Source organism: Mustela lutreola, chromosome 10 (assembly GCF_030435805.1).
Source record: "Mustela lutreola isolate mMusLut2 chromosome 10, mMusLut2.pri, whole genome shotgun sequence".
NCBI lineage: Eukaryota > Metazoa > Chordata > Mammalia > Carnivora > Mustelidae > Mustela > Mustela lutreola.
This window is the reverse complement of record NC_081299.1, coordinates 72,242,154-72,257,608: the sequence shown is the minus strand read 5'-3', so window position 1 is coordinate 72,257,608 and position 15,455 is coordinate 72,242,154. Positions and strand designations below refer to the sequence as shown.

Sequence of the window (15,455 nt, the reverse complement as noted above, 5' to 3'; positions counted from 1 at the left end):
GTAAAGTGATTCCTAAGTTTTTGGCTGATCCAAATAAATATTTTTGGTATCATTAAACATTGAACACTGCCTTTAAAGAGGAATATGAGGGGAATGCTGTAGTTTCTAAAAAATCAATTCTTGATAAATTTGCTTTACACTCTACCTTCCAGTTAAAAAATTATTTTCTAGGTACACTTCCTTAGTTGAAGTGTTAGAAGTCACTTCCACTTACCTTAAAAGATCAGCAGGATTCTCAGATTAATTAAAAGTATGTGATAAACCCGGACATTAAATTACTTACGAAGATATAAAAAATAGCAATAGTTCTAGAAGCAAAAGATAAAAGATCAGTGTCTCCTTAGAATTTTGACAGTGCTAAAATCAGACAAAAATAGCACCCGCAGAAAAAACTAAAGATAAATACCCAAAAAATCAAGTAAAATTAAAATACACGTATAAAGAATTAAGTGAATGAAATGAAAGAAAAATAAGATACCTGGGAATAAACCTAACCAAAGAGGCAAAGGTTCTGTACTCAAGGAACTACAGAACACTCATGAAAGAAATTGAAGAAGACACAAAAAGATGGAAGACCATTCCATGCTCTTGGATTGGAAGAATAAACATTGTTAAAATGTCTATACTGCCTAGAGCAATCTATACTTTTAATGCTATTCCGATCAAAATTCCACCAATATTCTTCAAAGAGCTGGAGCAAATAATCCAAAAATTTGTATGGAATCAGAAGAGTCCCCGAATCGTTAAGGAAATGTTGAAAAACAAAAATAAAACTGGGGGCATCACGTTACCTGATTTCAAGCTTTACTACAAAGCTGTGATCATCAAGACAGCATGGTACTGGCATAAAAACAGACACATAGACCAGTGGAACAGAGTAGAGAGCCCAGATATGGACCCTCAACTCTATGGTCAATTTGTCTTCGACAAAACAGGAAAAAATATACAGTGGGAAAAAGACAGTCTCTTCAATAAATGGTGCTGGGAAAACTGGGCAGCTATATGTAGAAGAATGAAACTCGACTATTCTCTTACACCGTACACAAAGATAAACTCAAAATGGATAAAAGACCTCAACGTGAGACAGGAATCCATCAGAATCCTAGAGGAGAACATAGGCAGTAATCTCTTCGATATCAGCCACAGCAACTTCTTTCAAGATATGTCTCCCAAGGCAAAGGAAACAAAAGCGAAGATGAACTTTTGGGACTTCATCAAAATCAAAAGCTTCTGCACAGCAAAAGAAACAGTCAAGAAAACAAAGAGGCAACCCACGGGAGAAGATATTTGCAAATGACAGTACAGACAAAAGGTTGATATCCAGGATCTATAATGAACTCCTCAAACTCAACACACACAAAACAGACAATCATATCAAAAAATGGGCAGAAGATATGGACAGACACTTCTCCAATAAAGACATACAAATGGCTATCAGACACATGAAAAAATGTTCATCATCACTAGCCATCAGGGAGATTCAAATTTAAACCACATTGAGATATCACCTTACACCAGTTAGAATGGCCAAAATTAGCAAGACAGGAAACAACATGTATTGGAGGGGATGCAGAGAAAGGGGAACCCTCTTACATTGATGGTGGGAATGCAAGTTGGTGCAGCCTCTTTGGAGAACAGTGTGGAGATTCCTCAAGAAATTAAAAATAGAACTTCCCTATGACCCTGCCATTGCACTCCTGGGTATTTACCCCAAAGATACAGATGTAATGAAAAGAAGGGCCATCTGTACCCCCAATGTTTATAGCAGCAATGGCCACGGTCACCAAACTGTGGAAAGAACCAAGATGCCCTTCAACGGACGAATGGATAAGGAAGATGAGGTCCATATACACTATGGAGTATTATGCCTCCATCAGAAAGGATGAATACCCAACTTTTGTAGCAACATGGACGAGACTGGAAGAGATTATGCTGAGTGAAATAAGTCAAGCAGAGAGAGTCAATTATCATATGGTTTCACTTATTTGTGGAGCATAACAAAAAGCATGGAGGACATGGGGAGTTAGAGAGAAGGGGGTTGGAGTAAATTGGAAGGGGAGGTGAATCATGAGAGACTATGGACTCTGAAAAACAATCTGAGGGGTTTGAAGTGGCAGGGGAGTGGGAGATCGGGGTACCAGGTGGTGGGTATTATAGAGGGCACGGATTGCATGGAGCACTGGGTGTGGTGAAAAAATAATGATACTGTTATGCTGAAAATAAATAAATGAAAAAAAAAGAAAAAGGAAGTATAAGAAGAATTACAAAAAGACAAAAATTACTTAATATTAAGAAACCCATAATATAACATATTACAGATATAGTATGGAAAATGCTAAAAACACATACTCAATAAAATTTAACTATTTTTGTTTTGTTAAAAATTGTAGTAAAATAGTTTCTGGTCTTAATTGTAAGGATCTTGGAAGCTGTCATCCCCCTTCTAACAACAAAGAAAAAGCTGAGCAAACTGTAAATCAACAACTCTTTTTAGATCATTGAGGTCAGAGAACCAACTGTTGCCTGAAAACTTGGGAGACAGACAGGAAGATGTAGAGAACCACATCTTACCGCAAGGAGAAGGCCATAGCTGAATGGTAGGAACACATTTAACTATAATTATATTTGTCAATATAAAGTTGGCAAATTGCTTAAGACACAATTTAGACTATCATAAATATTAAAAAACCAAGAGGGAACCCCATCCAAGGCAAGACCCCACATGTCTCTGAGTTTTACCACTAGGGGACCTGGTAGGTTCTCTCTGTAAAGTTCAGGGACATACATGTTTTTTCTTCTAGCAGTGGGTTGGGAAAAGTAACCATTTTGAAATACACTCAGAACATTCTGCTCTCCTTAACAAAGGGAAATCGGTTTATCTGAGACTAACTGATTTGGGTTTTTGCCAAAGCAAAAAGTTACTGAACTTGGAAGAAGAGCAATTCTCCAACCCTAGATGCTTCTAGTCTCGGACATGGGGGAAAGAAAATACCCGCACTCAGGCTCACTGAAAGACTGAGACCTAATTATAAAACTATAGAGTGATTCTACCCCTCTTGAAACCTACCATCAGATGAATAGGGCTCCTGTATAACAACTGGGGATTACAGCTAAAAGAACTGCAGACCCAAACCCTATTTAAGACATCTCTGGGAAAGCCTGAAGACAACAGACAAGACAAAAACAATGACACTAGCAGGAAATTTAGCTTCTGACACCATAGTGCAGCAAACAGTAAACACAGCCTAGTTCCCAAACAGGTAACTTGCAACCTTATACTACTGAAGGCCTATTCACCTCAGACCCTTTTACCTTATATACCATGTTTGACTTTCAACAAAAACATTACAGGGCATGCTAAAAGGGGAAAAACAGTCTGAAGAGACAAAGCAAGCATCACGAACAGACTCAGATATAGCAGAGATTTTGAAATTTCAGACTGGGAATTTAAAAGTGAAGTAGAAATAAACTTTCCCAAACAAGCAAAAACTGACAGAATTTGTCACCAGTAGAACAGCCTTATAAAAAAATGTTAAATGAAATTCTTCAGAGAGAAAAAAAGTGATATAGATGAGAATCTAGGAGAGAAGACAGGAAGAACTTTAGAAGGAATACATAAAAGTAATATTAAATCTTTTTTTTCTTAATTATTAGAATAGGTAGTCTGTGCAAAATAATCACAGCAGTGTATTTAATCTCATACCTTATGGATAAATATAGTGATTTAACTTGGATTAACTATAAATATACATTACAAACTATGTAGAAACCACTAAAATTCTTTTAAAAGAAGTGTAAATGATATGATAAAATAAAAGAAAATGGAATCAATTAAAATTCACAGTTAAAAAAGAGCAGAAGACAAAGAAATAAAAAAAGGAAATGAGCAACAAATAAAAAACAGTAACAAAGATAGTAGGTATTTTCACTATGTGGAAAACCCCAAACAATTGACCAATAAAAACCCACTCCTGGAACTAAAAAGCAATTACAACAAGTTTACAGGATCAGGATACAAGACTGATAGAAAAAAGTCAGTTGATTTCCTATATACCAGCAATAAGCAATTAGAATCTGAAATTTAAAACACAACAGCATTTACATTAGCATCAAAAATTTAAAAAGATATAGGTATGAATCTAACAAAATTTACACATAATATATGTGAGGAAAACTACAAAACTGATTAAAGAAATAAAAGAAGATCTAAATAAATGGAGAGATGTTTTGTGTTAATGGACAGGTAGAGTAAATATTGTTAGGGTGTCACAACTATAGATCCAATGCAATTCCAGTCAAAATATTAGCAAGTTACTTTGTGGATATTGATAACAAAATTCTAAAGTTCTCATGGAAAGGCAAAAGGCCCAGAAGAGCCAACAAATATTGAGGAAGGACAAAGTCAGAGGACTGACATTATCCAACTTGAAGAACTTAATATAACACTATAGTATTAAAGACAGCATAGTAGGAATAGACAAATAGATAATTTGAGCAGAATGGTGAGCCCAGAAATAGAAGTCTACAAATATAATCAGCTGATCTTTGACAAAGTTGCCAAGGCAACACTTTTCAACAGCTAGTTCTAATACAGCTAGGTATTCATGTAAAAACAAAAGCAAATCCAAAAAACAAGGATCTAGACAAAGACTTTGTACCTTTCAAAAAAATTAACTCAAGATGGATTATAAACCTAAATTAAAATGTATAGCTGAAACTTCTATACCACTGACCCTGGATTTGATAATGACTTCTTTATATACAACATCAAAAGCATGATTCATGAATGGAAAACTGTTAAGTTGGATTTCATTAAAATTAAAAACTTCCGCTCCGTGAAAGACATGTTAAGAGATTGAAAGACATGTGACAGCCTGGGAGAAAACATTTGCAAAACGCTTATCTAATAAAGGACTTGTATGCAACATACAGAAAGTGTCGGGGTCACGCCCCTAAGATGGCGCCGGCTACATAGCCGGAGCAGCACAGACAGCCTAAAAAACATCCGCCCTGGCCACACGTGACCTCGTGCTCTTCACATGAACACCGCATGCCACCACTGCCTACGAGCCCCAGATACCTCCTGGTCATGTGAACACCTCTGTGATTGGCTGTTATGTCCTATATAAGGCAAGAGAACTTCCCCGCAGGGGAAGGAGAAAGATCGACCAGGGAATAAACAAGAGCTTGTGCATCGACCTGTGTGTGTGTTGGTGTTGCGTCATCTCTGCAGGCGGGAGAGCGCGACAAGAAAGAATTCTTAAAAGTTAACAGTAAGAAAACAAACAATCCATTTAAAAAATGGGCAACAGATCTGAATGGACAATACACCAAAGACCTACAGATGGCAAAGAAGCATAAGGAAATATGTTTATCATCATATGTCATTAGGGAGAATTGCAAATTAAAACAACAATAACACCATTACACACCTGTATGAATGGCTAAAAGCACCGACAATACCAAATGTTAGCAAAATTCCCGTTAGAATAACAGGAGTTCTCATTCATTGTTGGTAGTAATACAGAATGTAAATGGTACAGCAACTTTGTAACACAATTTGGCAGTTGTTTACAAAGTTGAACACATTCTTACCATTATGATCCAGTAATCATGCTCCTTGGTATTTACCAAAATGAGTGGAAAACTTAATGCCTACACGAGAACCTGCACATAAATGTTTATAGCAGCTTCATTCATAGTTACCCAAAGTAGAAGCAACTGATATGTCCTCAGAAGTTAAATAATAAAAAAAAGTGTAGTGCATCCATAAAATGAAATATTACTCATCAATAAAAAGAGCTATTAAGCCACAAAAAGACAGAGGAAGTGCATCCTGATAAGTGAAAAAACTCAATCTGAAAAGTCTAAATACCATATGATTCCAACCACATGACATTCTGGAAAAGGCAAAACTATAGAGACAGTAAAAAAGAACAGTGGTTGCCAGGTGTTGGGGGTGGAGGACCAGGGATGAATAGGTAGAAAATGGAAATTTGGGAGATGTGAAACTATTTTATATGGTGCTGTAGTGATGGATACATGATATTATGCATTTCTCAAAACTCACACAACTGTGTCTGTGTTCACACAGAGTGAACCCTAATGTAAACTATGGACTTTAAGTAGTAATAGTACTTTAAGTGGTAATGGTGTACAATATCAATTAATCAGTTGTAACAAATGTATCACACTAATGCAAGATGTTAATAATAATAGGGAAAACTGGACAAGGGTGGTATATGGGAACTCTGTACGTTTTGTTCAACTTTTCTGTAAATCTAAAACTTTTCTAAGAAATTAAGTTTGTTAATTGAAATGAAACTTTCTGGTAATGTCAAACATAGTTGTGTAATAAAATAAAGTAGCTTATCTTGTATCTGCACCCAACCTACTAGGAAATCCGGAAACACTGGAAGCATAGGAACCACAATATAACATTGCCAACTGTCACTATATTGTCTAACATTATTTGAAAAATCTTAGCTAGTGTATTGGTATATGACACAAAAATGAACATATAAGGAAAGAAAAACATTATTATTTAGAGAAAATTTAAATAAATCCCCCAAAACTTATAAAACCAAAGCATTAATTCTGTATTTTTCAATTTCTGAGATACAGTAATATAAGGTAACACCTAAAATAGACATTTTAAAAAATCAGTTTTCTGATATACATATAATATACAAGCAATAAAATGTAATAGAAAAATATCTCACTTTAGATAGAAACAAAATAATAATTAAGGATAAACTTAATGGGAAGTTGATAGGACACATATAAATAAAACTTCAAAAATTCATTAAGATACATAAAAATAGACTTAGGTAGAATGTCAAGTTATTGTCTAACTAGAAGACTATATTTTTTAAAATTAATGTATTTGTTAGCGTTAACACAGTCCCCTTCAAAAATCCCATTACCCATATAAATCAGGTGGAGATTTAATTATTATAAGGATAACATAAAAATGAGCCAGCAAAATAGCTTAATATTTTTAACCTGCCATAAAAGGAGAATTAGGATTGGTAGAGTTTAAAATAATTTTTAAAATTTAAATAAATTTAAAATAATTATATGGAAATAGATGTTTTAAAATGTAGTGGAAAAAGTCTTCAAATACTAACAGATTTAACTATATAAAAATTATGAATTTTTCTCATCCCAATTTTTTTTAAGCTCAAAGATTTAAAGAACTGCAGCAAATGTTAACTGGTTCAAGTGGCTATTTTGGATCATTTTTACTTTATGAGTTTCCAGGTATTCTACAGTGATCATATTTAGGGGGAAAAGTTTATCTTTAACAATATATAAAAAAATTAAATGAAAAACTACATAGATGTTAATGGTAAAATAATAGTTCTAGCCAGATAAGTGGCTTCTACACACTAAGACGATCCATTTGGTTTAGAAATTTAATGTTTATGCAATGAACTAAATATTCAATGTTTGTTTACTTAAAGTTACACTATTCATTATTACAGTGACCAGATTCCAATAAAGGTCCAAACATGGATTTTTATTGCACCTTAGTGATTATTTCATATGAGTAAACATTGTTATATCTGTTCATGTGAAACAGAGAAAATGTTGAACTGGATTCACTACCATGATAAAGTATGACATCATGGAACTCTAACGTATTTTTATTTCATTGGAGACCATGTATTTGCTTCTTTAAAAATGCTATTTTGTCACATTTTTGCCACAAATATCCAGTAGAAATATTATTGTCATATCCATCAAATAAGATAACTTTTGAAAGCTCTTAGTATGATATAATATATATAATATATAGTATGGAATATAATAGTAACTTAGGTGCTTAATAAATGTTTATTGAATGGATGAGTGAATTAGGGAATGAAAGTATGAAGGGTACTGTCCTTTCTTTACTCTTGAATTCAAACATAGCCTTCTATTCATACACACACGCACACACACACACACACACATACACATACACACAAAACAGATGAATCAACTATAAAGCTATAATTTTGTTTATACAAAAAGTTGATAAATGTGTCCTATTACATATAATATATTAAAAATCCCATATTTTGATGCATATGTTAATCAAAATACAGAGTAAACTTTGATTCTCAGATCTTAAATTTTATTTTAATGTAGGGACCACGAGGATTGCAAGGTGATGCTGGACCTCCTGGAGAAATGGGCGCTGAGGTAATTTTTTTTTCTGTGGCTCTTCTTTGTTGTTTCATCAATTCCCAGTACTTTTTATAAGACACCTCAAAGTAAAGTTGATACATTAGGTATATATTTAAAGAATAGTTCTGTAGTGTTATGTTTCATATTCAGAAAATACAGCCTAAAATTCCATTAAAAAATAAGGTGACTGTTTTATGAGTATAATTTTATACACATAAAGTTATCTTTTTTTAAGTTTTTATTTAAATTCCAGTTAGTTGATATACAGTATAAGATTAGTCTCTGGTGTACAATTTAGTGCTTCAGCACTTACATACAACACCCAGTGCTCATCACCACAAATGCACTCCTGAATCCCATAACCTGTTTGACCCATTCCCTCACCCACCTCCCCTCAGGTAACCATTAGTTTGTTTTCTATAGTTAAAACTCTGTTTTTTGGTTTTCCTCTCATTTTCTACTGTGAACATTTGTTTCGTTTCTTAAATTGCACAGATAAGTGAAATCATATGGTGTCTTTCTCTGACTTATTTTGCTTAGCATAATACTTTCTAGCTCCATTCACATTGTTGCAAATGGCATGATTTCATTCATTTGGATGGCTGAGAAATGTTCCACTGGATATACACCATATCTTCTTTACCCATTCACCACTTGATGGACATTTGGGCTCTTTTCATAATTTGACTATTTGTTGATATTGCTGCTATAAACTTTGGAGTGCGCATATCCCTTTAAATTAGTTTTTCTTTATTTGGGGGGTAAATACCTAGCAGTGCAATTGCTGGATGGTAGGGTAGTTCTGTTTTTAACTTTTTAAGGAAACTCCATGCTGTCTTCCAGAGTGACTGTATCAGTTTGCACCAACAGTATCCACCAACAGTATATGAGGGTTCTACTTTCTCTGTATCCTCACCAACATCTGTTGTTTCTTGTATTATTAATTTGCCATTCTCACTGGTGTGAGGTGATGTGTCATTGTAGTTTTGATTTGTATTTCTCTGATAAGTGATGTTGAGCATCTTTTCATGTGTCTATGGACCATCTGTATGTCTTCCTTGGAAAAATGTCTATTCATGTCTTCTGCCCATTTTTTAAACTGGGTTGTTTGGTTTTGGGGTGTTAAGTTTTGTAAATTCTGTATATATTTTGGATACTAACCCTTTATCAGGTATGTCATTTGCAAATATCTTCACCCATTCCTTAGGTTGCCTTTTAGTTTTGTTGATTGTTCCTTTTACTGCACAGAAGCTTTTTATTTTGATGAAGTCCCAGTAGTTTATTTCTGCTTCTGTTTCCCTTGCCTCAGTAGACATATTTGCATAGTTGCTGTAGCCTGTCAAGGAGGTTACTGCCCATTCACATAAAGTTCTTGTAACAGCCCATTGAAATGACCAAAAAACGTGAATAAAACTTACCCTTCACTCACTTTGAGTTAATTTGATAACCCTTCATTCTAAGATGTTATATCTCCTTTATAGAAGAATATTAAGAAGTGACCCCTGGGCTGCCTGGGTGGCTCAGTTTGTTAAGTGTCCAACTCTTAATTTCCACTCAGGTCATGATCTCTGGGTCCTGGGATTGAACCCCGCTTCAGGCTCTGTGCTCAACAGGGAGTCAACTTGAAGATTATCTCTCTCTACTTCTCTCCACTCACACACTCTCTCTCTCAAATAAATAAATCTTCAAAAAAAAAAAAAAAAAAGACCCTATTTAGGACATTTTTTGGAATAATAAACTATAATTATAATTATAAAACCCAGTTCCTTCATTTCTGTTTGTTTACTTTAGCTCTAAATAAATTAGACATAAATTTTTCCTCTTTTGACTTTTGTGAAACTGCTGTCTTTAGATTCTGCCCTTTACCTTCTCATTAGCCTTTCTCAGTCATGATGTGAAGCTGTCCTTCTTTCTCAGCCTAGCAGTCATAGTATCACAATGACTCTAATTACCAATATTATTCTTAGAGCTCTCATCTTGATGGCTCTAGCTCATACCTGTCTCTTCAGCTACAGTTACTGATTCCCTGTTGTATCTTACATATGCACTTACATAGCCTACATACATCTTAAATTCAAAATATCTAAACCAAACCTATTACTTTCCTGGTGTTCTTTCTCTTTTTATTCCCATCTCATTGAAAGATACTCCTTGCGCCGAACAGCCGAAAACTGAGTCTTCCTAGACTCCTCTTCCTACTTATTTTCTCCAGTCAGCCATCATTTCCCTGTGAATGAACCCCCATAGTGTCTCTGTTTTACCCTTTCTTTTTCATCCCTATTGCCAGTGCTCTAGTCTGCTCTTACTGCAGGTCTCCAGCAACTTCCATCATTCGTTAGCTAATTGTTGCCAGTTTCTCTTTGTCATACCATTCTTTTCCTTGGAATTTTTCCGTGGCTCTCATGACCTTTAGTAAAATGCCAACCTTTTAACATAATGAATAATGTTCCACATTATCTGACTTATGCAGACCGTTAAGCCACATGCCAGTAAAGCTCTTCTCCTGCCCTCTGTGGTCCAGGTTTGTTGGCCTATTTTTAATCCCACAATGATGCCATGTTTCTTGCTGTGCACTTTGTAGCCACTGGAAGGTGATACAAGGAAGGCTGATATATGGTCCCTGACTCCTGTAGGAGTTTCTAACCTATTCCAGAAGATAGTCATATAAAAGATTATTACATTACAATGTATTAGACCCAGTGATGCAGATATTCCCAGGTCAATATAGGAACATGGCAATGAGCATTTAACTCCACCTGGATACAAGGAAGAAGAAAACTTGTGGGGAATGTGGAATGGTGACGAGATGAGTTACGAGATGAGTTTTAAGGAATGAATAGGAGTTAGCCATATGAAAAGAGTAGTAAAGATAAGGAAATTCCAGAAAAAGGAATAGTATAAGCAAGAACATACAAACATAAGGCAATATGGATTCTTTGAAAGTCAAAGCAAGGTGTGGTAGTAGACGAAAGTATAGAAAAAGTATGAAAAGCTTTGTGTACTCTGTTAAGCTTCATTTTTTTTTTTAATCTTAAGGGCCATATTAAGTCATTGTAAAATATGATAAACAGGACAGTGAAAAAGTCAGATTTAATTTTTGGGTGGTAAGATAGCTCTAACAGCTACATAGAGAATGTATTTGAAAGGACAGGAATGAAACCATGAATACCTACTAAAGGACCATTGCATTCAACCAGGCAAGAAATGATGGACTTCTTTTTTTTTTTTTTTTTAATTTTTTTTTTATTTATCTGACAGAGAGATCACAAGCAGGCAGAGAGGCAGAGAGAAGCAGGCTCCCTGCTGAGCAGAGAGCTGGACATGGGGCTCGATCCCAGGACCCTGAGACCATGCCCCGAGCCGAAGGCAGTGGCCCAACCCACTGAGCCACCCAGGCACCCCAATGATGGACTTCTTAATGAAAGTAGCAGGCACAGAAAGGGAGAGGAGTGGATGGATTTGAGAAATGTCTTTTATATAAATTCTGCAGAACCTTCATATGTATAGAATATGTGATGTAAAGTGGAAAGGGAAGTCAAAAATTATTCCCAGTTTTCTAGGCTGTGCAACACGATGGATGACAATACCTTTCAAGAGACCAAAGAGGAATATTAGGGAGATGAGGGTCATCATCTGTTAATCTGCCCAAGGTAAATGGTTAAGAAGTGAGACTGGCTTTTGAATCCACAACTGACACAAAAGCTGATGCTGATAACCTATTCTATGCCACATCCTCTGAGACTAAAGAAAGCTGAGAAAAGTCATACCTAATAACTAGAAGTTTTTTTTTTAACTGAGTAAGAGACAAAAATTCTGTTGTGATAAGGAGTAGAGGTTGAGTAGGTCATTCGAGGAAAATTCACTGATTTAGAACATTGGTTGAAGATAATAGGGGAGGGAATGACTATAGACAAGTGGAAGAGCAGATACACCTTACTAAAAGTCAAGCTTTTAGTAGGAGGCAATGAATTTGCCTTATATTGATAATAATGATGCCAATAGCCCACAATTATGAAGCATTTTCTATGTGCCTAACACTATTTGTGTTTTGCTGTATTAATGGATTCTTACAACTCCCTATGAGATAGATGCAGCTATTATTTTCATTTTACAGATGAGGAAACAAAGGCATGAAATGGTTAAATAACTCACTTGCTGAAGAGTGATAGCTAATAATAGTGGTACAGCCTACATTTCAGTTCAGGGATTCTCTCTCCACGATCCTTTATCTTAGCCACTATGCCTCTCAACAGGTAATGATGCCACTTTGCACTAGTGTGTAATTTTTTTTCCAGCAGTATTCAGCTGGAAATAGAAATGGAAATAATTTAAAGTGCTAATCCAAGATTGGTATAAGAAAAGGAACAGCTGGGTTTTAGAAGATCAACAATTAGAGTTAGTTTAAGAAAGGAATAAAAGAAGCCAGGAAGAGCTGAGAGGTTGGGAGAAATTAGGAACCAAAGAAAATCTGTGACATTGAAAGCAATTTTAATATGGAAGGAATTCTAAGAGAGCTGGGATTCTCTCTCAAGACAGAATATTAATCTTAAAGTAGGATATTAAATTCTATCATTTCTGAGAGAGAGCAGAAACCCAGGCCATCTCAGTTCATAATTTTTCCTCTTAAGTACTGTACTATACTATCTCTTGTAACAGCAAAGAAGTCACAAAACTAACCCACAGAAGAATTTAAATAATGTGACTATTAAAATATTGTGAAATGATGGTAAAATGGAGGGAGAATAAGGAAATTAACCTTTAGCAAGGTGATACATTGAGAAGTAAAGGTATAATTTTTGAGTTATAGAAATAACCACTAAGAAAACAAAAATTGTTTTATAAAGTAGTTAGGTATCTCTGGGGCACCTGGATGGTTCAGCTGGTTAAGCATCTGCCTTCAGGTTAGGTCATGATCCCAGGGTCCTGCGATAGGGCCCCAAGGCAGGCTCCCTTCTCAGCAGGGAGTCTGCTTCTCCCTCTGTCTCTCCCCCTTACTTGTGTTCTCTCTAATAAATAAATAAAATCTTTAAAAAAATAAAAATAAAAAAATAAAGTAGTTGCCTCTGAGGAATGGGACTGGGCTTTTTATTAGAATTCCCATCAGTACTGTTGTGCAAGTATAGCTTTTATTTTAGAAAAAAAAAGCAAGGTGAATATGTATTGCAGAAGCAGAGTCAAAAATGGAAAACTGAACTTCCTCTTATCTAAAATACTATTACATAAAAGATATTTTAAACTCTCGTAGTTATAAGGAAGAATATCACCCACGAGTCAGAACTACTAAGGAATCACTGAAAGATAGAAGGACAACAGGAAGCTTTTTGTCAAGAGTGTGTTGTGAGTTAATACTTTAAGCTACTCCTCTACTCCAAAAACATGGGAATTACAGAATACATGTGTGTTTTTATAGTTATATATATATATATATACATACATACGTAGGTACATGTACACAGTCAAAGAGAAAGAAGAACGAGGAATGAGGAAGAGGGAAAGGATATCCTTAGTGCGCTCAAAAACAAGATAAATATCTCTGAAACAAACAAATTTAAAAAAACAATACAACAGCAGTTGTAGGAGCGTCAGGCCTAGGCAGAGCCAGAGGTTGCAAGAAGTTGTATGTTTTCAAGATATAAAGAACCAAATTCTCCCCAACTGGACCCACCCACAAAAGGAAAGTAGAAAAGCTGCCATTTGCATTTTTCATAATGTGAATATATTCATATCATCTTTGTATCTGAAATCTTTCTTCATAAAATGAATAAAGAAAACTGAAATTTTTAAAAGAAGTGTGCTCCAGAGGGCTCAACAGAAATGGATAAGGGTGAAAGGTAAAAAAAAAACACTGAGAATAGTAAGAGTATGAGGGTAGGAAATTAGAAGAGGAAATGGGAAGTGTTTGTCTTTGACCAAGGATTGAAGGATGACAGGAAGAATAGAAGAAATTGTTCTTAAAAGTCCTGACTTCAGGAGATGTTATTTTGGCATTTGAACTGTTAAAATGTCCCAAAATTATCTGGTCTTATGCCATCAAGTTTATAAAGTGGAAGCAAAAATATTTTCCTGGACATATATCTTACCCTTGGGCTAAAAATTACTATGATCTTCTTGCGAGGTTGTTATTGCCTTTGCAATCAGTGAAGGAATGTATATCAAATGATGTGTCAAATCATTCTCTTCTAGGGACCTTCAGGTATTGAGGGTGAATCTGGTCTGCAAGGCGAACCAGGTGTAAAGGTAATCTTCCTAAATAGTGAAAAGGTCTCTCAATTTTTACCACTGAATCCCCTGTTTGCCACATTTTGGCAAATATCAATCATCTTGAAAACAAGTGAGGATAGCAGATAAAAATGGGAAGTGTTTTCAAATGAGTCAGAAAATAAATATGTATATCTATATCTATGTATCTGTCTTTTCACTGACTCCATGTATATGTTTGTATAAGAGAAAGAGAGGAAATAAAAATGATAAAGCTAATGGGGTAATATATTAATTAAAGCTAATGGGGTGATAAATTAATCTGGGGAAAAGAAAAAAATGGGAATTGTTTTAAAAGCCCTATCCTCATGATACACCTTCCATAATTATTAGATATACTGTTTTAGTAGAAAATGATTTTAATCTTTCCCTTTGTTTCTTTAGGGAAATGTTGGACCTGCAGGCAATGCTGGAGTTGCTGGAGAACCAGGGTTACGGGTAAATGTCTGCTGGGAACCATTTTATTTTATTTTATTTTTTTAAAAGATTTTATTTGTTTATTTATTTATTTGAGAGAGAGAGAGAGCCTGAAAGGGGAGAGGTCAGAGGGAGAAGCAGAGTCCCCGAGGAGCAGGAAGGCTGATATGGGACTCCAGGATCATGACCTGAGCCAACGGCAATTGCCTAACCAACTGAGTTACCCAGGTACCCTGAGAACCATTTTAATGCACTGGCCTGAGTGATTCAGAGACTTGAAACAGCATAAATAAAGTTTCAAAAATGCATAATAAATCTTCCTGGTGCCTAATAGAAAACGTTTGTCTTTATTTCTTAGTTTTTAAAGCTGTTCATATTGTCATTTAGTAGTATTTGGGGTCCTAAGCTCATGCATCCTCTTCTCGGTGTGGAGTGTTCTCTATAGAATGCTTTACACATATGCAGAGTAGCTGTGATTGTCACTCATATTCACATTAGGAAGAAATTCACAAATAACAGTAATCAACTCTCAGGATATTTCCTGACCTAACAAAGCAAACAAATGATTACAACCTAATTTGTGTTTGAAAAAAACAAAAACAAAA

At 35.2% G+C, this 15,455-nt stretch overlaps 1 protein-coding gene across 2 annotated transcripts in view; it reads left to right on the top strand.

Annotated features, from left to right (window-relative positions):
- COL24A1 (collagen type XXIV alpha 1 chain) overlaps positions 1–15,455 on the top strand; it is a 402,120-nt gene that overhangs the window by 259,540 nt on the left and 127,125 nt on the right. For both annotated transcript variants that reach the window (XM_059136719.1, XM_059136718.1), the window contains exons 33-35: positions 8,137–8,190; positions 14,359–14,412; positions 14,818–14,871. In XM_059136719.1, coding sequence (XP_058992702.1) covers positions 8,137–8,190; positions 14,359–14,412; positions 14,818–14,871 — 162 coding nt within the window. The remainder of the gene's footprint in view (positions 1–8,136; positions 8,191–14,358; positions 14,413–14,817; positions 14,872–15,455) is intronic.